The sequence below is a fragment of the Scyliorhinus torazame genome, chromosome 10 (genome assembly GCF_047496885.1).
Source record: "Scyliorhinus torazame isolate Kashiwa2021f chromosome 10, sScyTor2.1, whole genome shotgun sequence".
NCBI lineage: Eukaryota > Metazoa > Chordata > Chondrichthyes > Carcharhiniformes > Scyliorhinidae > Scyliorhinus > Scyliorhinus torazame.
The window spans coordinates 42877321-42903364 of record NC_092716.1 but is presented as its reverse complement, the minus strand read 5'-3'; the positions used below and the strand labels follow the sequence as shown (position 1 = coordinate 42903364).

Genomic DNA, 26044 nt, shown 5'->3' with positions numbered 1-26044 from the left:
TGTGCTTATTTGTACCTGCTTAAGTGTCCAAGTAATCTTAAACTTGTCTGCGGTGATTCTGATCTCTGCAGGATAGAACGTTCAAAAGGTTTGTTTTTTTTGTTTCGGTCAATGCTTGAAATTCTAATTCCTGTTTCTGGGGAGTGACATAATTTCAGGTTTCAAAATTGAATTCCTTGAGACATCGATGGTCAAAGCAGTCCGTCTGGAGCGTGCCCTTGGGGCTGTAATGGCCAATTTACAAAGACCTGTACTATTTATTCATTGAGAATAATTTGTACTTCAAACTGAGTCCTTCAATGCAAATGCAGACCAACTCACACAGTTAAAACATAACGGCAAACAAACTAGCTAACAAAAGTCTGATTGTTACTTGGAGGAAAAGTTAATATTTATGCCCTTTACTGTAGTTCCAGTATAATTCAAAATGGGGGCAAATATTAAGGCATGATCTCGGCTAGTAAACAATTAACTGATGAAAGTTTACAGCAACTTATTTGGGAACCTGGGCGTCTTCCTTTGAGCAAATACAATGTGCTAATTTACATTTTTGCATATTTAATGGTTCTGTTCATCCACTGAGCATTCTGGCAGTGGCTAATTTATTCATCTTTGTGATTAACTGTCATTCTGGAAGGGCAGTGTGGTAACTATGCTCTGGTTTAGAAATGGTTGGAAGACCATCTTTCTTGTAATTTGTGCAGGGACCCCAGCAGCAAGGTGAGATTCTGCTAAAGAGGAGAATTTATGGGTGGTTTATTTGCTTGGAGGGGAATATTTAAACATGCCAGTCAGGATGGTGGGTAATTTCTTTAAAATTTGTGAAACCTAACTAAAATGCAACAGGAATACATCTGCTTTGGGGCAGCACGGTGGCGCAGTGGTAGCACTGCAGTCTCACAGCGCCGAGGTCCCAGGTTCGATCCCAGCTCTGGGTCACTGTCCGTGTGAAGTTTGCACATTCTCCCCTTTGCGTGGGTTTCGCCCCCACAACCCAAAGATGTGCAAGGTAGGTGGATTAAACATGCTAAATTGCCCCTTAATTGGAAAATATGAATTGGGTACTCTAAATTTTTTTAAAAAAGGAATACATCTGCTTCCTGGCGTGGGGAGTGGGCGAAGGTGCGAGTAACCTACTCCCGAGGGGTGATCAGTAACTTGAATATGTTAACGAAGCAGTGTGTCTTGGATTTGGGAGCTTTTTAGATTTGATGTTCACTGGACAGATTTTCAAGGGTCTATGCTTGTGGCCCAAGAGAAGCTAGAATGGTGCTTCCAGGGCATTCAAAATCACCAGCTGCCCAACATCTCCCCCACCCTCTTTAAATTTTAATGTTTTTACTTTAATTGTAAATTCAAGGGCATATTGAAAAAAGCTGACTCCCTTTGTGTTCTCTTTTTTTCTGATGGCTTTTCCTGATGCCTTCTCCCATAAGAATAAGTTATGCCGAAAGACACATTCCAGATGTGATATCTTGTCCAGTTGGTTTCCACCGGGATGGTCATAGAGTCTCTACAATTTTGAAGCAACAGGCACCTTGGGTTCCTGCTCATGATCATCCACATAGCAATTTCTCATACAAGGACACCAGTGTCGACATCCAGTGAAGATTGGATCAAGTGTATTGGTGATGCTCCCTGCAGTTGAGCAGAATGCTGACACTGATGGCCAAGACTCTGAAATCTGAATTGTCACTTTGATGTGATACTGGATGGAGCCTGTCCATGAGACATGCCAACAGAGTGTTAGCAACTTCATGAGGACTACAGAGAAAATTGAGCGAGAGAAAAAAACTCGTTCAAAGTGCAATTGTGGGGAAAAAATTAGGCCCCTTCTTATTCAAGGTTTTATTTGAGCCAGCAATGCTCCGCTTCCTTGGTAGCTCTTGAGTTTAGCCAAGGAACAGCTAAGAAATAAAGTTTGATTCCTGGTCTGTGCTGACTTGGGTGTTGCAATAGATCATGCTTTCCATTGCTGATCATCTTTGCCTGAACTTCAAGATCGGAAAGATAATCTTTGTACTGCGTTGATATCCTTCGCTAATTATAATTACTTCACCATTGCTTACTGTGCCTTCAGTTGCCTTAGGCCCTAGGTTTTCTAATTCCCTGCCTACCCCTCCATCTGTCAATCTTATTTTCCTCCTCTCAGATACTTGACAAGAGTCATCCTGACTCAAAATGTTAGCTCCCTGCTGAGATTGTCCAGTATTTCCCGTTTCTGTCTCTGATTCCAGCATCCGCAGTAATTTGTTTTTAATTCCTTTATCTCTTTGAACAAACTTTTGGTTAATTGCCCTAATATCTCCTTATCTGGCTCCGTGTCATCCTTCTGTAATATTCCTGTGAAGCACCTTGGGACATTTCATTATATTAAAGGTGTCTTTTAATATGCAGACACTCTCTTATTTGTATTGGTCACTGGGGCTGGGGGCGGGCGGGTGGGGGGGGGCGGGGGGGGGGGGCACCTATAGGGTAGTCTGTGGAACTAGAACCCAGAAAATTGTCACTACTATTATGAATTCAGGAGGGGTGGGGGGGGGGGGAAATAAACCACAGAAAGCATCTTGTGCTGAGCTGCAGGAAGAATTACTTGGGCGTTACAGGATAAATGATCCAATTGTCCTTTCTGCTGAGATGACGCAAGTGATCTCATGATGTGATAGGTGAGGGAGAAATGTGTAAAGTCCCCATAAAAGATAGGAATATGTTATAATTCATGATTGCTTCTAGGGTGGAAGTATATCCTTCCAACTGATTCATTCACTGCAGGATTTGGCCTGATAAACTACTTGGCTTTTGTGGGTTTTTTTTTTTTTACAGTTAACTTTAATTGCAGTGGACATAAGAACGTGATTTTCAAAACTGATGATTCTCATTTCCAAGTGGATTCCAATGGAAGAGTTCATGTTACAAAGCCAGTGTTCCAAGAAAACCAAGCAATCTTTGTTGTTACTGCACATGAGGCTGAAGAGAAATGGGAGGCAATCATTAAAGTCCTAATAAATGGAGAAAAGGTAACCAGTTTATTTTTTATGTAATTGCCAAAATAACTCATGGCAGTTAAGTGCCGTGTACATATTGCAGCCTGCCAGGAAAAACTGGACATGGGAGGGGGAACTGCAGAAAGTTACTGAACAGTCACAGCCATAGGTTAGTGAGCTTATAACAAAAGAATAAAACTTCTATTAAACAAGAAAATATTAACAATATTACACCATGGCTGTGACTGTTCAGTAGCCGCCCTCCATGTTTCTAAATAAAAAATGGTTAAGGGGGTGGGATTCTCCGCTTTACCGGCAGCACACACATGTGCGGGGGTGGCCAAAATGGGAAATCCCATAGGCTGGTGGCCGGACGGAGGATCCTGCTGGCGACCGGGGCATGCCGTGCCAGAAAACTGGTTTGGTGGAACGGAGAATCCCACCCAGGATCTATCAAGCCAAGTTTCACCCTTGTCCAGTAGTAGCACCAGTTGGGATCATAAAGTGCGGACTGGTCTGGGATTATTGTACTAAAGTGGAATCTCTTGTGGGAGTGGAAATCCTTGGAACATTGGGATATGTGAATCCTTTTTAAAAAAAAAAAAGGTATATGGTCGTAATGGACATAAGAATTGGAGTTGCCGTGAGGTATATTATTTCGGTTGGAATTTGAAATGCCTTTGGAGGTTGTTAAGACTCCTTTTCTTTTTAACCAGATCAAAGATTTAGCCCTGATGGGTTCTAAAAGTAAGCAAGAATAAGTTAATGTAATTGGCTTGGTCTTGGGATTAGCGACTGGGGTGAGGAAAGCAGATGTAGTTGAGGTGATACTGCAGTATTTAAAATTGGAAGGGTTACCAGAGAGACCGCGTTCTCCAGGGAGTGAGTTAATTGAATTGGCTAATGTTCAGTTGCAAGTGAAAAAATTTGAAATGGAGGAAAAAGAAAATGAAAGAGTGCATTTAATAAGCTGGAACTGGAATTTCAGGCAATGGAGAAAGAATGCCAAAGAAGAGGGGAATGTTGGCTTAAAGGCTGGAATTTAAAGATGACCCCTCCAATATAGAAGAAGGAGGTTCTGGGGGGGGGGGGGGCGGGGAGGAAACCCAAAGCCCAGTGTGGAGATGGTTAAATTTGTACAAGCCCTTCCAACGTTTGAGGAATGGGATTATAGAGGCACTTATCTCATCATTTAAAAAGGTAGCTAAGCAAATGAAGTGGCTAAAAGAAAATGTAATGTTTAGAATAAGTTGGTAGGGAGAGCTTGAGGTATATGTTTCACTTTCCGAAGAGGTGTCTATGGATTATGATGCAGTGGGGGGGGGGAAAGTTATCCTTAGAGCGTTGCTCCAGCAGGCGTACAGGGCGAAATTTCCAAACGTAAGGAAACAGCCTGGGAAGACCTAAATTGAGTTTGAGAGGATAAAGAAAAGTAAGGGCAGATTGCTCAAAATTAATTTGGAGACCAGTTTCAGTAGTAGGAATCCTATTGCACCAGAAAAGGAAATGGTTGTTAAAATTGCAGTAATTTTAATGAGGCTTGATGATATCTTAGACGAGGAACATTCCAGTTTTTTTAATATAAAGAGTACCCAATCATTTTTTTTCCAATTAAGGGGCTATTTAGCGTGGCCAATCCACCTAACCTGCACATCTTTGGGTTGTGGGGTGAAACCCACGCAGGCACGGAGAGGAACATTCCAGATTTAAGAGCATTAAGAAGCTGTCGTAATATGTTAATATGTTAATATTTTATTCTCTTATGTTCTTTGTAAAATAAATGTAGTGTTTAAATTTAAAGTATTTCCTTAGTTTTTAAGAAAGTAACACTAGTTCACCCAAAAGTTTGAATCAATTGCCCACATGTTCTCTTGTGTGTTTTAGTTAAAAGACTCTGATGACGATACGTCAAAGAATGTACCAACTATACGATTTCCACATTCCTCTCACTCTTCACTGAGAAGGAAGAAGAGAGAGTGGGTGATTCCTGCAATCAGTCATACAGAAAATTCAATGGGACCATTTCCTGAGTTTATTGTGACGGTATGTCTTTACAGTCCTTGCATTGTAACATGTATCTGAGCTATATACATATACAGCTACACGCGGGTTACTGACCAGGACAGTTGCAAGTTTTAAGATACTTGCCAGGGCCAGTCAACTTTTTTTTAAAATGGAAACATTTTCTAATACGCCACTGAGGATGTGACGCTTTCAGATTAATTTGTTTATCTTTTTCTCACATCATTTAATATGCAATTTGTATATTTATGAATCCAGCTGTAATTTTTCATAACCAAGTTTCTTTCAGCACTAGACTCCCCTGCCTCCGCCTTTCACCATTTCTTTGAAACCATGAATTGAAACAAAAGTCGCCATAGTCCCCGAGGACCTTAGACTGCACCCTCCTTTTGAGTGTGAGCTGACTGATTTAACCTGAGGAATACCACCATTCGGGGTGAGGGGCAAGGGTGAGCAGGCAGGGCCTTCAGAAACCATACAGCACAAACCAGGAGCAGCTTTTACTCTTGCCTGATGTTAGTGATAAAGCTCCTTATTTGTACATCTGAAGGGCCCGATACCTGCTTGAGGCCTTGGCTGCAGCATAAGTTTGCCCTGAGCCAGCCAGTGCCTTCATGGACTGTACATGGAGACCAATCCTAGAGATTGTCTGCAACAAATAATGTAAGGGTTGTACTTGAATGTGGAGCCAGGAGGAGGCAGTGTGCTCCTCAACCCCACATTTAATTGCCTTCCCTCAATCACTACCACCATTCAGAGGTGACCCTCACCATCTGGGAAATCCAATCGGGAGAGGGGAGGAAAGAGAGTGAGAGGAGGGACTGTAGCTTGATGCTGTAGCTGTTTTTTAAAAACACAATTTTCTTCTCCCCCCCCCCCCGCAAAACACCGCTGCCAAATTCACCAGCACGGATGTGATTCTTCTGACTTGAGATGTGTGATCATTTTACTTGATTTTTGTTCTTTGCAGATCGCGTCCAGTCGACAAAAGGAAATTACAGTACTCTATTCTATCTCAGGACCTGGAGCTGATGAGTCACCTGTAGGAGTTTTTACCATAAAGTCGAAGACCGGTAAAGTTTATGTGAATAAACCTTTAAACCGAGAAGACATCCCTTTGTATAATGTGAGTTTAATCACTTCTAATCCTCTCTGAGATGCAGTGACTTACTGTTAAAATGATCTTTGCTGCTTCGTTATGAGTCAGAAATCCACCATTGTGCAATGTCAATAAAGTGTCCTCTTTTCCATTCTGTCAATTAATGATTCTCATCAGGACTGCTCCATTTAACTGGGAACATCAGAATCGTGGGATAAGTTCTGAGTAACAATATTGGTTCGTATAACCCATGGTCATTGGTTGATTCATATATTGCAACCTAGAAATCCAGCAAAGGCTGACCGAAGAGCTTCAAAGCAAAAACTGACTGTTCAAGATCCAAGTTCATTACATGAAAATGTGAAGTTACTTGGGCTTTGAAGAGTTTGGTAGTATTCTTTATATTGGTATTTTGGTGTTCGAGAGGAGAAATATGTAACATACAGAAGAGTTTGAAAAAGATAATGTTGAAGGGGCAAAATGAGTCTCCAAGTGAGTCTCAAAATAAACAATGTGGTCACTCTTGCTCTGCCAGAAGGTTTTGAACATTTCCATTATGTTTAACTTTAAGCACTTCTGAACTTAATAGATATATTTTGTGGCAGTGTGAGACACCTTTTGGAAAAGTCTGACTACGTGGTATAATAAAATGTAATATCAAGCTAGGGAAGGAAAACAATTTGTTTCTGAGATCTGTCGGATTGGTGGACACAATAGCAACAAGCATTTTAATTCATTCTCAAGGTTGGACTGCAGTCCCTGTTGTACGATATAATTGTAACTAGATTGTAAAGATGAGAAACAGGAGCACGAGTGGTCCATATCACCCTTCAAATCCGCTCCTTCATGCTCTTCTATATCAGATCCACTTTCCTGCTTTTAAACTTCAAACCATAATTGGGTCTAATTCCAGGTTTGTTAACTCCAAATGTCTCCCACTTATTATCTCACTTGATAATTTGCCCAGCAATTGGAAATACAGTTATGACTGTGATGTCTGCTCATTTGCCTTTTTTGGTTATTTTAATGTCATCAGTCTTCAACATGGTTGTTTTTCACATTTGTTTTGAAAGTCCTGTTTTGCTCCATTTTAGAGAAATGCTAAATTAAATTTGAGAAGGGTGTTATGGGCTAGGGTTTAGAGAACACCAAAGTGTATCATGGTGTTCACCTGACCCACAACTTTTAATAGATTTTGGTTATGGGGAACACAAGGGCCCACTCTACAGGTATGATGCAACAGAGATCTAAAGTACTTTTAAAACAAAACAACATTTATTCTATGAATCCAGTTAACATTTTATAAACACACAGTAAACATCTTAGCAACTATCAACTCAAATACTCCCCCCAAATAATTTAGTACTCTATTCCTAGCAACATCCATAAGACAAATACCCTCTTTAATGAAGACAGCAGGTTTACATTCTCTACTGAGAGCAGTTATCACTTTTATATTAGCAAGTGATCTGAAGACATTCTTTGTCATGGAGCGAGATCAAAATTACACCTTGTTTGGCCGGATGCAGCTCCAACTGGAAATGGGCGAGGTACTAAATGAATACTTTGCATCAGTATTCACCAAAGAGAAGGAATTGGTAGATGTTGAGTCTGGAGAAGGGGGTGTAGATAGCCTGGGTCACATTGTGATCCAAAAAGACGAGGTGTTGGGTGTCTTAAAAAATATTAAGGTAGATAAGTCCCCAGGGCCTGATGGGATCTACCCCAGAATACTGAAGGAGGCTGGAGAGGAAATTGCTGAGGCCTTGACAGAAATCTTTGGATCCTCGCTGTCTTCAGGGGATGTCCCGGAGGACTGGAGAATAGCCAATGTTGTTCCTCTGTTTAAGAAGGGTAGCAAGGATAATCCCGGGAACTACAGGCCGGTGAGCCTTACTTCAGTGGTAGGGAAATTACTGGAGAGAATTCTTCGAGACAGGATCTACTCCCATTTGGAAGCAAATGGACGTATTAGTGAGAGGCAGCACGGTTTTGTGAAGGGGAGGTCGTGTCTCACTAACTTGATAGAGTTTTTCGAGGAGGTCACTAAGATGATTGATGCAGGTAGGGCAGTGGATGTTGTCTACATGGACTTCAGTAAGGCCTTTGACAAGGTCCCTCATGGTAGACTAGTACAAAAGGTGAAGTCACACGGGATCAGGGGTGAGCTGGCAAGGTGGATTCAGAACTGGCTAGGCCATAGAAGGCAGAGGGTAGCAATGGAGGGATGCTTTTCTAATTGGAGGGCTGTGACCAGTGGTGTTCCACAGGGATCAGTGCTGGGACCTTTGCTGTTTGTAGTATATATAAATGATTTGGAGGAAAATGTAACTGGTCTGATTAGTAAGTTTGCAGACGACACAAAGGTTGGTGGAATTGCGGATAGCGATGAGGACTGTCTGAGGATACAGCAGGATTTAGATTGTCTGGAGACTTGGGCGGAGAGATGGCAGATGGAGTTTAATCCGGACAAATGTGAGGTAATGCATTTTGGAAGGGCTAATGCAGGTAGGGAATATACAGTAAATGGTAGAACCCTCAAGAGTATTGAAAGTCAAAGAGATCTAGGAGTACAGGTCCACAGGTCATTGAAAGGGGCAACACAGGTGGAGAAGGTAGTCAAGAAGGCATACGGCATGCTTGCCTTCATTGGACGGGGCATTGAGTATAAGAATTGGCAAGTCATGTTGCAGCTGTATAGGACCTTAGTTAGGCCACACTTGGAGTATAGTGTTCAATTCTGGTCGCCACACTACCAGAAGGATGTGGAGGCTTTAGAGAGGGTGCAGAAGAGATTTACCAGAATGTTGCCTGGTATGGAGGGCATAAGCTATGAGGAGCGATTGAATAAACTCGGTTTGTTCTCTCTGGAACGAAGGAGGTTGAGGGGCGACCTGATAGAGGTCTACAAAATTATGAGGGGCATAGACAGAGTGGATAGTCAGAGGCTTTTCCCCAGGGTAGAGGGGTCAATTACTAGGGGGCATAGGTTTAAGGTGAGAGGGGCAAGGTTTAGAGTAGATGTACGAGGCAAGTTTTTTACGCAGAGGGTAGTGGGTGCCTGGAACTCGCTACCGGAGGAGGTAGTGGAAGCAGGGACGATAGGGACATTTAAGGGGCATCTTGACAAATATATGAATAGGATGGGAATAGAAGGATACGGACCCAGGAAGTGTAGAAGATTGTAGTTTAGTCGGGCAGTATGGTCGGCGCGGGCTTGGAGGGCCGAAGGGCCTGTTCCTGTGCTGTACATTTCTAAAAAAAAAAAACTCTGAAAACGAAACTAAAACATAGACACACACCAGCTTTTTGCTCAAAGCGAAAGGAAAAAGCCACAGACTAAAACCCAGCTCCACCCACACTCTGACATCACTGCAGCTATTTGATAAACACCCATTTCTTAAAGGTACACCCACTATAGTTATTTGAAAAACACCCATTTCTTAAAGGTACACTCACGTGTCACAGGCCAGCCTTTTTTGAGTCGGACACTCTGATCTTCTGATGTTTGAATGACGCATAAGCATGAAACTATTTGAAGTGTGAAACACACTGGATTGGCAGTGGCAGCTTAAATTTGTTGCCAAAATCTCTTGCTCCAACCCATAATTTATCTTCTATTTACCGCTGCAAATTGGTTTTAAATTGGTGGTTAGCACTGGGGCTTCACAGCACCAGGGTCCCAGGTTCGATTCCCGGCTTGGGTCACTGTCTGTGCGGAGTCTACATGTTCTCCCCGTGTCTGCGTGGGTTTCTTCCGGGTGCTCCGATTTCCTCCCACAAGACCCGAAAGACGTGCTGTTAGGTAATTTGGACATTCTGAATTCTCCTCTTCCTACCTGAACAGGCGCTGGAATGTGGCGACTCAGGGCTTTTCACAGTAACTTAATTGCAGTGTTAATGTAAGCCTACTTGTGACAATAAAGATTATTATAAATTAATTGACTAGCAGTCCTGCTTAAATGATATTGAGGAAACATGATACCTGTTTGTAGTTACTGAAAATTTTCATCTCGATTTCAACCCTCTTTGGACTAAGGAACATTTTATCATTATCCACAAGCATTCGTTATTGTTTTCAAAACATCCTTTTGCTTTAGTGGACTTGACAATCAAACCAAAATACTATTTCTGCTGTAGGGGGATTGATGGTGAAGTGTACAGATCGATTTCAAACTATTATAAAGCAACCAACTAGAGCCCACGCACAACAAGGATATAGTTATTTATTGCAATTTGTTTACGGTTACTATAATGACCATTGTTCTCATCCCTCTGCATAGCTGATTGCATTTGCAAGAGATGAAAGCGGTGTTGAAGTTGAACAACCAGTAGACATAGTGGTCAAGGTCATCGACCAGAATGACAACCGGCCAACATTTACCGCTTCAACATTCTATGGCAATGTTTCAGAAGGAGCTGCAACAGGTAAATGGATTCTGTTCCAGATCAAATTTCTAAGTTCAGGATAAGCCAGCATTTCGTTGATCATAGTTTGCTCTTGTGTTCTAATGGATCTGTATCTGATGCCGCTACACCACTTGTGTGTTCAATTATTTGGGGAAGGAAAGGCTTGCGTTTCAATTGCAAGGTGCCTCATGGCCATGGGATGACCCAAAGCACCTTGTAGCCAATGAAATACTTTTCTTTGGCGTGTTGTTTCTCAATGTTGTGGGAATGGTGGCCAATCTGGGCACAGCAAATTCCCACAAACTACAATGTCATTATGATTTTTTAATTTTTCTGTGATGTTGATTGAGGGATGGGTATCAGCAAGGCCAGGGCTAACTTCCCTGCTTTTTCAGAACTTTAATGCCCACTCAGGAAGGTAGAAAAAACCTCAATTTGAGATATTATTGTCTGAAAAATTACACTTTCTGATGGTGGAGTACTCCCTCTATACTACACTGGGAATGTCAGCCTAGGTGGGCAATTCTCCGATATGGAGGCCAAGTGTTCGCACCGTCGTGACACGACGGCACGAACAGGGCCTGGGCACGACCTATTCTGGTCCCCACACTCCGCTCCAGCCTCCTTATGTGGCGCCAAATGGGCACCGCGCCAACCCGCGCAGGCGCAGTTGGGCCGCGCCATCCTGCGCATGCATGGTGAACTTCTTGTGCGCGCCGGCCCCGACCCAACATGGGGTCAGTGTTCAGGGGCCGGCTGCGCCGGAAAGTATGCCCGGGGAGTGGGTGGGGGGGACAGATCGGCCCACCTATTGGTGGGCCCCGATCGCGGGCCAGACCCCTTCGGAGGCCACTCATACTCCTACATTTTAACTCTAAAATGAATGACTACAGTACTAAGCCTTTTATTGCCCCCCCTGAATTGTTTATGGAGAAAAATTAGGGTAGGCCTCTCCTAGAACCTGAGTTAACTCTGAATGTCATTTGGAGCACTATCCGGGTCTGTCCAACAAATGCAGTGGCCCACCTCTACTGTTGTGGGAAATGTTGAATGCAGAATTATCAGCCATAAGCTCACATCTGAGCATGAGTCTGTTGAGGTCCTCCTGCCTCATAATTTTCTCCTACATGTTTCATTTTTGGTGATCTTCATGTATGGTAGCTGGAGTGATCTGTACATCTGCTGGTATGAAAAGGGTTAACATCTGCATTATAGTGCTAGGCAACCACTAGATGGCAGCACCAGATCCATGTTCATAAACTGCACTCAGGAGATTCCCTCCTCCTCGTATCAGGAGTGATAGTGAGCAGAGTGTTAGAGACGTAGCTTAGTTGGCACGTGTAGTTAAACATTATTTATACTACCTCTTAGTTTATCATCAGTTATAGTTGTAGAAGAGTGAATGAACTCATAGATATTTATATTCTTTATTCAATAAATGTTATTTGCTTAATTTTAAGACTGATAATTTTATTGAACTACAACCATCAGAACTACAACCATCAGACCATTCTGGAGATGAGCAAAAGAGTAACGGCATATTACTATAAAGTAATATTTTTAAAAATAAATTTAGAGCACCCAATTATTTTTTTCTCCAATTAAGGGGCAATTTAGTGTGGCCAATCCACCTAACCACATTTTTGGGTTGTGGGGGCGAAACCCACGCAGACATGGGGAGAATGTGCAAACTGCACACGGACAGTGACCCAGGGCCATGATTCGAACCCGGGTCCTCAGCACGGCAGTCCCAGTGCTAACCACTGCGCCACATGCCATAATGTGATATAACAATAACATTTCAGCACTCTGTCTCTTGTATACCGTAACTCATCTTTCTGTTGTTTATAGAGTGGGGGCAATGCTGAGGGCTGACTATGATTCTTATTGCACCATATTTAAAAGTATATATGCTTTTTGTTTTCCTCCCTTTATCATCAGTGAATTGGTTGGTAGTACTTTCACCTGATTGTATGTTGAAGTCTCATTCCAGAGGCTTGAATTTGTGTAAAATCTGGGCTTAACTGAGGGAGTGCTGCACTAGGGATGGAACATTTAACGGAGCCCCACCTGCTCTTTCGATGCTATGCCAAATAAGAGCTCCTATCTATTCCCTTCATAATTTTCTATGTTTCTACAAGTAAGCCCCCCCAAGACATTTGAGGGGAAATCAATCTTGTCAGGCCTTGCATGATCAACGTCGGTGTGAGTTAATGTACGTTTGTTTTGGTAGGTACTGAAGTCCTGACTGTAACAGCCACCGACCAGGATGAAAAGGGTACCATGAATTCTTTACTTTCATACTCCATTCTGAATCAAGAACCTAAACTGCCTTCACCCAGCATGTTTACAATTAGTGCAATAACAGGATTAATAACTGTGCAGAACCAAGGGCTTGACAGAGAGGTGAGTGACCTGTAACTGAGCCTGTTGTACAGAGATGAAGGACTTGTCACGGGAACGTTAAAGGCCTTTTTAAGATGTAATCAGCTGTCTGTGGAATTGCATGTAAAAAGCATCCATTCCAAATTTTATTTATTTTTTTAAAAATGCTTTAGCTACAATATTAAAGGTCAGGTTGATGATTTTATAAAGTATCAAGAATGGAAGCTATAAGCACTTGACACTTTATTTAAAAAAAAAAAAAAAGATCTGGACATTGCTGGCTGGACTGGGGTTTATTTCACTTTTGAAGGTGGTAGTGAGGTGCTGCCTTGAGCTGTTGCAGACCCTGTGGTGTAGGTACATCTACAGTGTGGTCGGGAGAAATTTCAAGGTTTTAAGCTAGCGAGATCACTTATTCTTTAGCTGAAACCCTCTGAGCCAATTGCATTGTATTAATTTAATTTAAATTTCCCCAGCCACCAGAGTGGAATTTGAACTCTTGTCCTGGAGCTTTAGACTGGGTCTCTGGGTTACTAGTCCAGTGACATTACCACCAGGCCACCATCTTCAGATATTTTTTGTTTTCAGAAATTTGCATTGCAGAAGCCTAAGCCAGCTATAGTCTAAAAGAAAAGAAAATGGCTAGAAAAGTAAGATGTATCACTGAATCCTGGGTCCCTCACGGCAGGCTGGTGCAAAAGATTAAATCTCACAGGGTCAGGGGTGAATTAGCTAGATGGAACTGGTTTGGCTATAGAAGACAAGAGGGTAGCAGTGGAAGGGTGTTTTTCCAAATGGAGGTCTGCAATTAGTGGTGTTCCTCAGGGATTAGTACTGGGACCTCTGCTGTTTGTAATATATATAAATTACTTGGAAGGAAGTGTAGCGGGTCTGATTGGCAAGTTTGCGGATGATGCTAAGATCAGTAGTTGCGGTTAGTGATGAAGATTGTCAGAGAATACAGCAGGCTGCAAAATTGGGCGGAGAAATGGCAGATGGAATTTACCCGGACAAATGCGAGGAGATGCATTTTGGTAGATCCAATTCAGGTGGGAGCTATAAAATAAATGGCAGAACCATCAGGAGCATAGACACAAAGATCTGGATATGCAGGTCCACAGATCCTTAAAAGTGGCAGCACAGGAGGAAATGATAAAGAAAGCATATGGCATGCTTGCCTTCACAGGATGGGGTAGTGAGTATAAAAGTTCACCAATTATGTTACAGATTTATAGAACGTTGATTAGGCCACATTGTGTCCAATTCTGGTCACCACACTACCGGAAGGACGTGGAGGCTTTGGAGAGAGTACAGAAAAGGTTTACCAGGATGTTGTCTGGTATGGAGGGTATTAGCTATGAGGAGAGATTGAATAAATTGGGATTGTTTTCCTTCGAGAGACGGAGGCTGAGGGACGACTTGATAGAAGTTTATAAAATTATGAGGTGTGTAGATAGGATGAACAGTTGGAGGCTTTTTTTCCAGATGGAAATTACCATTACAAGGGGGCACAAGTTAAAGGTATGGGGGGATAGGTTCATTGGAGATGTGCGGGGAAAGTTTTTTTTTATAGAGGGTGGTAGTGGCCTGGAATGCACTGCCAAGTGAGGTGGCTGAGGCAGATACGTTAGCAACTTTTATAGGACACGTGATTGGTGTAGGCCTGGAGGGCCGAAGGGCCTGTTCCTGTGCTGTATTGTTCTTTGTTCTAATAAACATAGGGGGCGGGATTCTCCCATCTGAAGGCAGAGTGTTGACGCCGTCGTAAAAACTGGAGAGTTTAATGACTGCGTCATCGGACCGCTAAGTGTAGCGATCCTCTGCCCTACAGGAGGCCAGCACGGAACTGGAGCGACCCACGCCGCTCCAGCTGCCGATACCGGCGTCAAATGGGCACCGCGGGTCTGCGCATGTGATCTGCAACTGGCGCAAATGTGCGGTAGCCTCCTTCTCCGCCCCCCCCCCCCCCGGATAGGATCGACGCCGAGGTCCTGCCAGGTAATACCAGATGTGAATGGCGCCGGCGGGAGTCGGGCTTTTTTCGGCGACCACTCGGCCCATCCTGGGCAGAGAATCGCTGACCGGCGCCAATTCTCCAGTTACCGGAGATTTGTTGTGGCGGTGTCGCGTGAATTGCGCCCGGCCCCGTGACTCTCTGACCTGGCGTGAGCTGAGAGAATCCCTCCCAGGGTACCTAATAAGTTTCGTTTTGACAGGTTTACCACAATCACAAGGTAAACAGTGCAGTAAACGACTACACTTCCCGTGCTAAAAGTTGAGTGACGTTCAAGAAATATGTTATTTGTATGTACTTGATTTTCTGATTTGCAGATAAAGGGTCCTCTGCCTGTGTAGTTCAAAGTTAGGATGTGTTGCTTGGCGAGGAACTTGCAGGTGGGGGTATTCTGATGTGTCTGCTGCCCTGCCCTTGCCTTTCTATGTAGTAAAGATCACTGGGTTTGGAAGATGCAGTCAAAGGAGCTGTGGGTGAGTTGCTACAGTGCATCTTGTAGATGGTACACACTCCTGCCACTGGACATTGGTGCTAGAGGGAGTGATTGTTGAAGTGGCAGATGGGATATCAATAAAGCATGCTTCTTGTCGAGCTTCTTGATTGATGGCACTGCATTCATTCAGGCAAGTGGAGAGTATTCCATCACACTCCTGCCTTATACCTTTGCAGATGATCAACAGGCTTTAAGGAATCAAGAGTTACTCCCCACAGGATTCCTGTCCTCTGACCTGCCCTTGTAATAACATTCATTTTATGGCTGGTCCAGTTCACTTTCTGGTCAATGTAGGGTTGCCATGTATTCCTGGAAGTTTTATCACATGAATTGCCCCCACGCTGTTGCTATTTGTCAGCCAACCGATCCATCCTTGTGACATATCATCTTCTTGCACTAACTGGAGAGCAAAATGACTCCTTGTCCAATTGAATGATACTTGATAGTCAGCCAAACAATCTTTCTTTCCCATTTTCAATCCTTTTATGTAGTAAAAAGAAATGTTCAAAAATGGCCATAAGAAAAATTTATTTGGTGTCCTGATGATTTTTCTCCAGGATTGCACAGAGCAATATCCTGGAGATTGATTTTTTTTTTTGTTTTCTTTTTGTAGAAAATATTTTATTGAAGCATTTGTAATTTTCACACTTTAACACATTAACATTTCTTAAGCAATCGTGTGGGCCAACACATGTTAAAAAAAAAAAAAAAACCTAAAGAAAACAATGTCCCCAACTGCCCACACCCTATTCCCTAACTACCCATATACGGAGTTCCCTGCCCTTATCCACCACTGCCATGCTTCCTATTTTCTTTCCCCCCCTTACTGCTGTTGTTCAATTTTCTTTGAAGAAGTCGATGAATGCTGCCATCTCTGGGGGAACCTCTGAGTTGATCCCCTCAAGGTGAACTTGATTTTTTTCCAGGCTGAGAAACCCTGCCGTATCGCTGACCCACACACCTGACTTCGGGGGCTCAGAGTCCCTCCATCCCCGCCACACACTCTATGTTCTAAGGCCATTGCTAAAGGCTCTATGGCCAGGGCAAATAGTAATGGGGAGAGCGGGCATCCCTGCCTTGTCCCTCTCCCGAGATTAAAATATTCTGACCGGGTTCGGTTGGTTCTCACATTTGCCACTGGGGTTTGAACAGCCGGACCCAGTCCACAAATCCCTGCCAGAACCCAAACCTGTCTAAAATATCCCATAGGTATTTCCACTCTACCTGGTCAAAAGCCTTTTCCGCGTCCATGGCTACTACCACCTCAGCCTCACGCCCCTCGGCTGGCATAGTTATAACATCGAGAAGCCGTCTAATATTGCACGTCAGATGCCTGCCCTTCACAAATCCCGTCTGATCCTCACCTATTACCTCCGGGACACAGTCCTCTATTCTGGTGGCCAAGATCTTTGCCAGTAATTTATCACCTACATTTAAAAGGGAAATTGGTCTGTACGATCCACAGCTCTCCGGGTCCTTGTCTCGCTTCAGGATGAGAGATTGATGCCTGTGATAGTGTTGGGGGAAGCATTCCCAACTCCTTGGATTCATTGAAAGCCTTGACTAACAGCGGTCCCACTAGCCCCAAAAACCTTAAGGTTAGGTGGATTGGCCATGATAAATTGCCCTTATTGACCAAAAAAGGTTAGGAGGGGTTATTGGGTTATGGGGATAGGGTGGAAGTGAGGGCTTAAGTGGGTCGGTGCAGACTCGATGGACCAAATAGCCTCCTTCTGCACTATGTTACTGTAAGCCTACTTGTGACTAATAAAGATTATTGATTATTGAGATGGTGGTCAGGGTTGGGAGTGCTATCCGATCTCGTAGGAGGATTGTAGGTGGTGAGGCGGGTGCAGGGGTAGTGTTTGCTACGATGGTGAGGCTGGGGACAGTGGCAAGTTTGCAAGGGGGAGCCTGAGTCGGGTTGAATGATTTTCAACAAAAGTGTGTATGCACATCAGGCACCACTTCAGTCCTCAAAAATCACCTGGAGCATCTGCCAACAGGCATTGATAATGCCAATTTCACATCTATATAGTCTTTGACCACTTTATTAAACTGCCAATATTTGTAGATGCAGGGACATGAGAAGCTGAAGCTATTTTGATCTGATGCAGCCCCAAAATAAGGATATATTAGTGCACTAAAAACAACATTTTACATGTCTATGTTCTTCCAATTTTTTTTCCTCCAGAGTGTGAATAAATATACACTTGATATTCAAGCAGCAGATTTGAATGGGCAAGGTATGACCGCCCAAACCAAAGCAATAATCACCATCCTGGACGCAAATGATAATGTCCCGCAATTTGTGACAAAAGAGGTAAATGTTTCTTTTCAAATTAGTTCAAATGTAACTGGTTAATGGAAGTAAACTTTCTGTATTATTTCATTGTGGAATCTGAAACACTGTTCTGAGACAGATGGGGCCAAAATGTCTGTGGCGTGACCATCCAAGTCCGCTTGTCGCTCTGCTCCTAGCATTGCAACCAGCCGTGCCTTTCTCGTCCAGCCTCTTGGACTTGGCTGGATGAGAAAAGTCCAGGAATCTTCTCAGCTGAGAATATGTGCGCCTTTTTTTTAAGGTACAAGCTATCATAAAGCAGGTAAAGGTCCAACCACTTTGAGAAGCCCGGGAGAGGTTGCCAATAGGAGCTAAGCCGAAGTCATCCTGCGAGATGATGGCCGCCCTGATCAGACCATCACTCACTCTATATTGTGCAAGCTCATGAATGGGCGTAAGGCTGCCACTTCTGGTTGTGAACAGCACCCAGCCTACCTTGGATTACCGTGGGAATGTGCAGTATTGACCAACAGATTAAGCTAGCCGTTTCATGCTGCTGCTTTGCATTAGCAGCGCAAGTAGTGTTTGCAGCTAACAAGATGCTGCCATCATACCAAAAGTCACGCTCTGCATATCAATGAGTGATGTAGCATAATGAATTTCAGCAGTAGTGTGAAGCTCGGTAGGTAGTCCGTGTGCCCCTGATCGCATCAAACCTGATTTGTTTGCCTTTCCCAACAGGCAAAGTGCACACTGTACCCAGTCAGCTCCTGTTTGCAAAACTCGAAACCGTGTCTAATGTTAGATGTGATTCTGCAATTGGACAATGTGCTAAATAACCCCGTGTGCACTAAAAATTTACTCTGGCAACAGATTTTAAATTATGAGTCAGGCTAGGAGTGTGGCACATTTTGCGTTTACTGGAAGCTACAGATACTAATCCAGAAAGCCCAGTTATTTGTAGATAAAGAACATGTACTGCCATTTGCTGTGGTCAACTTGCCAGATTTAAGTTGAACAAAACTGCCCAATCAACTTATCAACCATAGAACATAGAACATTACAGCGCAGTACAGGCCCTTCGGCCCTCGATGTTGCGCCGACCTGTGAAACCACTCTAAAGCCCATCTACACTATTCCCTTATCGTCCATATGTCTATCCAATGACCATTTGAATGCCCTTAGTGTTGCCGAGTCCACTACTGTTGCAGGCAGGGCATTCCACGCCCTTACTACTCTCTGAGTAAAGAACCTACCTCTGACATCTGTCCTATATCTATCTCCCCTCAATTTAAAGCTATGTCCCCTCGTGCTACACATCACCATCTGAGGAAAAAGGCTCTCACTGTCCACCCTATCCAATCAACAGTCTGCTCTTGAAATACAAATTGCTGCTCCCTTTACTTTTGTTATCCTCACGAATGACTTAATGAGATGAGGCGAAAAACTTTGACATTGTCTTTTAGCAATACAACTATTTGTAAACCTGAAATCCTGCAAACTGCTTCATCCAATAGCTTTAATGATGAAAGAGCTTATCTAGTGTGTTATGAAGACAGGCAGACCAGGAGACCCCACTTCTGGTTATTGATACAGTGGATCATAATCTAGGGCCCCTTGATGCTAGAGACTGGGATTACAATTAGAATTGTTTGTAATACTGCCCAAGAGCCAGTAGACTCCCTCTTGATGAATGGTCATTTGGACAAAAATGTCAAAGGGGTTGGCCCTGTAGAACAATTTTGCAGCAAATTTAGTTCCTTCAGGAGAAAAAGCACATTTGGAGTTGAAGTGCAGTGTTGGAGGATGAGAGCAAATATCCCATTAGCCTGTGCTGGATTTGAACCAAGATTTTAAAATTGTGCTAATCTGCTTTCTCCAATAACTGTATTTTTCTGACTTGCAGATTACTGTAGAAGTTCCTGAAAATGAAGTTGACTATGATGTAGCAAGTCTTGCTGTAACTGACCAGGACGAGCGTGGTGAACCTGCTTGGAAAGCAGTTTACAAGATTGTTTTTGGGAATGAGAGAGGACAATTCAGTGTGACAACTGACTCCGACAATAATGGCGTCCTTAAGATAGTTAAGGTAGGACATTCCATTTGGTTAATTATATATCGACGAGTTGATTTCCCCCCATGTCCTCCAGAGCTCAGCACATCAGTGCAAAAGCTGAGGCTGAAGCATTCTCAATAATGTTCAGTCTGAAGTGCCAAGTGGATGATCCATCACTGCCCCCTCTGGAGGCCCCCAGCCTCAAACATGCCGATCTTCAGACAACTCTGTTCACTCCATGTGATATCAAAAAATGGTGATGGTACCGGATACTGCAAAGGCTTTGGGCTCTGACAATATTCCAGCAATACAAATGAAGACTTGTGCTTCCAAAGCAGCCATGCCCCTAGCCACGCTGTTTCATTTTTTTTTCCCAATTAAGGGGCAATTTAACGTGGCCAATCCACCTACCCTGCACATCTTTGGGTTGTGGGCTTGAGACCCATGCAGACACTGGGAGAATGTGCAAACTCCACATGGACGGTGACCCAGGGCTGGAATCAAACCTGGGTCCTCCGCATTATGAGGCAGCAATGCTAACCACTGCGCCACCGTGCCGCCCAACAGTACAGCTATAACAATGACATCTACCCAACAATATGGAAAATTGCTCGGGTATACCTTATCCCCAAAAAGCTGGACATATCTAACCCAGCCAATTACCATTCCGTGAGTCTCCTCCCGATTATTAGCAGAGGGATGGAAGTAATTGTTAATATTGCAATTAAGTGGCACTTGCTGAGCGATAACTTGCTCACTGATGCTTTGTTTCAATTCTGCCCAGGGCCACTCAGTTCCTGACCCCATTGCAGCCTCCTTCCAAGCATGGGCAAAAGAGCTGAACCCCAGAAGTGAGTTGCTGCCCTTGATATCCAGGCGGCATTTGTATGCGGTCGAGGAGCTCTAGCCAAACTGAGTCTTTGGGAATTCGGAAACCCTCTGCTGCTGGGAGTCATACCTAGCGCAAAGGAAGATGGTTCTGCTTGTTGGAGATAAATCATCTCAATCCCACATCACTGAAGGAGTTCCTCCTGGGTGGTGTCTTGGACCCAACCATCTTCATCACTTCATGAACCTACCTACCCTCTGTCGTAAGATCAGAAATGCGATGTTTTGTTTGTGCAATGGCCAATACCACTCAATTCCTCAGATACTGGGCTGGTTTCTCCATCTCGCCGCTCCAGATTTCTGGTTCAGCACGACGTTGGGATGCTCCATTTCACCGGCTGGTTTCCCTAAGTGGGACAGCCCTACCCCGTCGGGGAAACCCCCAGGCTGCTGGCAAAACGGAGCATCCCAGGATGCGTCCATATGGAGCAAGGCCTGGACAAAATTCCGACTTAGGCTGATGTATGGAGTGAATGTCACTTACCGTTGAAGTGCTAGGCAATGACCATTTCCAACCAGCAAGAATTCAACCATCCCCACATTAACATCCTTGGGCTTATCATTGACCAGAAACTGCACTGGACCAGCCATAAATACTGTGGCTACCAGAGCAGGTCAAAGGTTGGGAATCCCTTGGCAAGTAAATCACCTTTTACCCCCCAAAGCCTGTCGACCGCCTACAAGGCATAAATCAGAAGTATGTTAATTCTTTCCCTTTGCCTGCAATTCCAACAGCATTTGGGAAGCTTGATGCCACCTGGCCAAAGCAGCCCACTTGATTGGCACCCCATCCATCACCTTAAACATTCACTCTCTGCACAATAGCAGCAGTGTGTACCATCTACAAGGTGCACTGCAGCAATTCACCTCGGCTCCTTTGACCGCACTGTTGGGTATAAAGTGAATTTTGGTAACATTTTTCAATTCGGTGCTAATTTCCTATTCCCAAAAGTCCAACAGATAAATGCCTCATGCCTATTAAGTGGTACTGGCAGTGAAGAATATTGCATGAGCACTTGAAAACTATGTAAATCTAATTTGAGCTGTTGGGGCATTAACCTGGTTGCGTGTGTCTTGTTGTTGGGAATGTTGACGCCTCAAGGTAGTTTCTTTCAAGATAAAAGCAAATTACTGCGGATGCTGGAATCTGAAACAAAAACAGAAAATACTGGACAATCTCAGCAGGTCTGACAGTGAAACGCTGGCTCCCTTTTCTCTCCACAGATGCTGTCAGACCTGCTGAGATTGTTAGTATTTTCTGTTTTAGACTCTTTCAAACCTGTGACATCTACCACCGAGAAGGACAAAGTCAGTTGATGCGTGCAAATCCCTGCAAGTTCATCCAAGTCCCCCACGGTCCTGACTTGTGACAACATTGCCGTTCCTTCATTATCACTGGGTCAGAATTCTGAAACACCCTTCCTAACAGCACCAGGTGTACCAACATCACGTAGGCAGCAGCTCACCACCACCTTCTCAAGGGCAGTTAGGGAGGGGCAATGCTGGCGTAGCCAGTGGTGTTCACAACCCGTTAAATAATTTTAGATAATGCATTTCTGTAAACCTTTTTGTCTGCAAATATAATGCCTCTTAATGTTGCATGGATGAATCTAATAAACCTTTGTCTTTCGGTATGCAGGCCCTGGATTTTGAGAAGAGCAAAGACCATCGGGTGATTATTGAAGTCAAGAATGAACTTGAATTCACTTCAGTTATGCCACTGTCTTCTGCTACAGTCACCATCATTGTAAATGATGTTAATGAAGCACCAATATTTAATCCAAATGAAAAGACTGAAGAGAAACCGGAGAACTTGCCAAAAGGAAGTACAATAGCTGCTTACACTGCGAAGGACCCTGACTCTGCTCAAGCTCAAACCGTGAGGTATAAAATTAATTTTTGGGAACGTTTTTCAATTCGGTGCTAACTTCCCATCTAACAAATGTCTAATGTTTATTAAGTGGTGCCAAGCCAGTGAAGAACATTGCACGTGCACCTGGAAACTGTAAATGGTCACTTTGAGATGTTCTGGGCATTAACCTGGTTGCATGCTTCTTGGGAACATTGATGCCGCCTGGTAGATTCTACCTCACACCGGTGACACAAGACAGAGGGATATAAATTGGCGAAAGATTCGGGGGGGTATATAATGGGTGGTCGATTCCCAACCATCCATTATTTTGCCATGGTATGTAATTAAACTCTCCTCACTTGTTTACAAATCTGAAACCTCTGAAACCTGTAAAATGGCATTGTAATATTTTGGCCTGGGATTTGCAGTTGTAATGTCAGTGATATTGTCACTACTCACCGTCATTGCTGGATAAAATGGACAGCAAATTCTGGCAGCCCCACCTGTGCAGTTAAATGTGGCAATCTATAACTGATCATTAGTCAAACACTATGTATGCACATGTACACATGGCACTGTTACAGTCTTGATCGCTGCAATCAGTGATTTTTTTAAAATAAAAATAGTAATTTTAGAGTACCCAATTCTTTTTTCCAATTGAGGGGAAATTTAGTGTGGCCAATCCACTTACCCTGTACATCTTTGGGTTGTGGAAGTGAGACCCATACAGACATGGGAAATGTGCAACAAACTGGGTACCAAAAAGTAATGTCAGAATAGAGGAGAACCACTCAAGAACCCGCTATATCTTTTGTGGGCATCTTTTGTTGTTTTTTTTTTTTGCATCTGCATCAGAGAGGTGAGATTTGGCGCCAAGCACAGAATCCAGGCCTTTGCTTTTGACACTTGAGCAAATGAGATTTAATTCCAATCAATTGTTATGATCCCAGCCGATGTTACTAAGTCCCAAAAAATGTGCTGTTAGGTGAATTGGACATTCTAAATTCTCCCTCTGTGTACCTGAACAGGTGCCGGAGTGTGGCAGCTAGGAGCTTTTCACAGTAATTTCATTTCAGTGTTAATGTAAGCTTACTTGTGACACTAGTAAAGATTTATTTATTTATTGGACAGTAATGTCCCAGAATGGAACCCTGGTTCAAGAGACCGTAGCTTTAATTTTTTTTTTTTAGAAACATGGATGAGAGTCACTGCACTGCCAATTAGCATTTTACTAAATAATAAAACATTTATTAAGCATGACTGTAATCCAATACCCCTTTGCACTACCTACAACTTCACAAATGCTCATAGATTTCTAAGGCTAATTCAAGTTGCAGAATATATCTTGCACAATAACGTTCTCCATAACTACAAAATCCCTGTAAGCCAACTGTAGTCAGACCCACCCTCCCACTGTGACCACTGAACCAAGTGGTCTCACTGGAACTCTGGCTTCCACAAGAATGTTTACAAACTCTACTCTCAAAGACGCATCTTTGGATCTTTTCGCAAATGATGCTTTATTTCAGGTGCCCTCACCACAGTTCCACTTCCAGGATTTCAATCTCTCTGTACTCCTCTGCCTTAAATTGCCACCTGCACTTAAGCTTCTCCACAATCTCTGAGCTACCTAGCCATGTCAACAGAACATCACTGCTTCACAGGATGTAGCAAGGTGCCACTAACCTTAGAATTACTTCAGATAATGGGCGGCATGTGGTGCAGTGGTTAGCACTGGGACTGCGGCGTTGAGTACTTGGGTTCAAATCCCGGCCCTGGATCACTGTCCGTGTGGAGTTTGCACACTGTCCGTGTGGAGTTTGCATATTCTCCCCATGACTGCGTGGGTTTCACCGCCACAACCCAAAGATGTGCAAGTTAGGTGGATTGGTCACACTAAATTGCCCCTTAATTGGAAAAAAAAAAATAATTGGGTACTCTAAATTTATTTTTTTTAAAAGAATTACTTCAGATATCTGTCTTCTCGCTAGCCGACTTCACCAGGTCTGCAGCTTCCAGCTCAGCCTTCAACTGGAAGCCTCTCTCTACCCCTTTCTTTAACTTGAGTTCAATTTCAGTGCATCTGTCCCTTTGACTTCCATCTTACTGGAACTTCTTCGCGGTATAAGACATTTTCTTTCCCTTATTCCATTGTCCTGCTTCTCCTGGCAGTTTCTCTGAGAGCTGCTTCCTCTCCAGCTACCTATTTCTAACATGCTACTGGGTCCAGTTGAAAATGAAACTCAAATTCTTTCTAACCTAAAGTGGCCCCTGGTTGCTAAACAACAGCCCAGTCTTTCTGTAGCACTTCACGTCATAAACGCTTTAATCACGATGCAGACACAGTTTGACGTGAAACCAAAACCTTCGTGTGCAAGCACTTTTGTTCAATGACTTGAATGTTTTAGCCCTTTCTTACACAAGCCCAAATTAAAGTCACCTAAAGCCATACTCTGTGTTTCTAATATCAGGCAACTAGAGAGGCAAAGACCACAACATCAGCCTTCCATCAGCTCTGGCATTTCCGATATCCCAAAAATCGCCACCATAGGATCCAGCCTCTACCCCCGCAATCTTTGCTAACATCCCAAACACCCCCTCCCAGTATCTCTCCAACCTCTCACAACCCCAGAACATATGCACGCGGTGTGCTGGTCCTCACCTACGCTTCTCGAACTCGCCTGCTACCCCCTGGAAGAACCCATTCATTCTCGCCCAACTCATGTGCACCTGTGTACTAACCTAAACTGTATCAAACTCATAATCGCACCTCCTATACATGCCATCCGGCGCCACCAACATCCCTCCATCCTAAAGCGTCTCATCATCTGGTTCCACACCCTAATCGTGGACTGTATGACCAGGCTCTCAGTATATCTCTTCGGTGCCAGCGGTAGCACCGCCATCAACATGGCCCTCCGGCTGGACCCCCTACAGGACTGCTCTCCATCCTAACCCATTCTGACCCTTCTCCTTCCCACCACCGCCTCACCTTCTCCACATGCCGCTCAGTAATAATGCAACAGATTCGGTAATGCCAACCCCCCCCCCCCCCCCCCCCTCCCCCCACCGTTCTGCCTTTGTAGCACAAATAAACTCCGAAATCGCTGCGTCCAGTTTTCGGAAAAAGGCCTTCAGAATGAAGATTGGGAGGGTCTGGAATACAAATAGGAACCTTGACAGAACGTTCATTTTTACCCCCTGGACCCTCCCTGCCAGTATCAGGTGCAACGTATCCCATCTCCTAAAGACCTCCCTAACCGCCTCCACCAACTTTGTCAGGTCCCATTTCTGCATCATCGCCCCCCCCGTCAACTGGACCCCAAAATACCTAAACCGATCCCTGGCCACTCTAAATTGCAACATCTCCAAATTGGCTCCCCAAACCGCCTCAGTCGCTAGAAACGCCTCACTGTTTCCGGCATTCACTTTATAGCCCAGAAGGCCCCCGAACCTCTCTAAGCCCAAAATTCTCCCCATACTCTCAACGGGGTCTGATGTGAACAGCAGTAGGTCATCTGCATACAGCAACACCCGGTGTTCCCTACTCCCCCTCG

General features: G+C 43.9%; 1 protein-coding gene across 1 annotated transcript in view; it reads left to right on the top strand.

Annotated features, from left to right (window-relative positions):
• The window catches only part of cdh31 (cadherin 31), a 74843-nt gene that overhangs the window by 29672 nt on the left and 19127 nt on the right, over nucleotides 1-26044 (top strand). Inside the window, exons 3-10 of the mRNA XM_072518024.1 lie at nucleotides 2824-3017; nucleotides 4869-5027; nucleotides 5977-6132; nucleotides 10389-10533; nucleotides 12749-12921; nucleotides 17602-17730; nucleotides 19598-19780; nucleotides 22275-22519. Coding sequence (XP_072374125.1) covers nucleotides 2824-3017; nucleotides 4869-5027; nucleotides 5977-6132; nucleotides 10389-10533; nucleotides 12749-12921; nucleotides 17602-17730; nucleotides 19598-19780; nucleotides 22275-22519 — 1384 coding nt within the window. The remainder of the gene's footprint in view (nucleotides 1-2823; nucleotides 3018-4868; nucleotides 5028-5976; nucleotides 6133-10388; nucleotides 10534-12748; nucleotides 12922-17601; nucleotides 17731-19597; nucleotides 19781-22274; nucleotides 22520-26044) is intronic.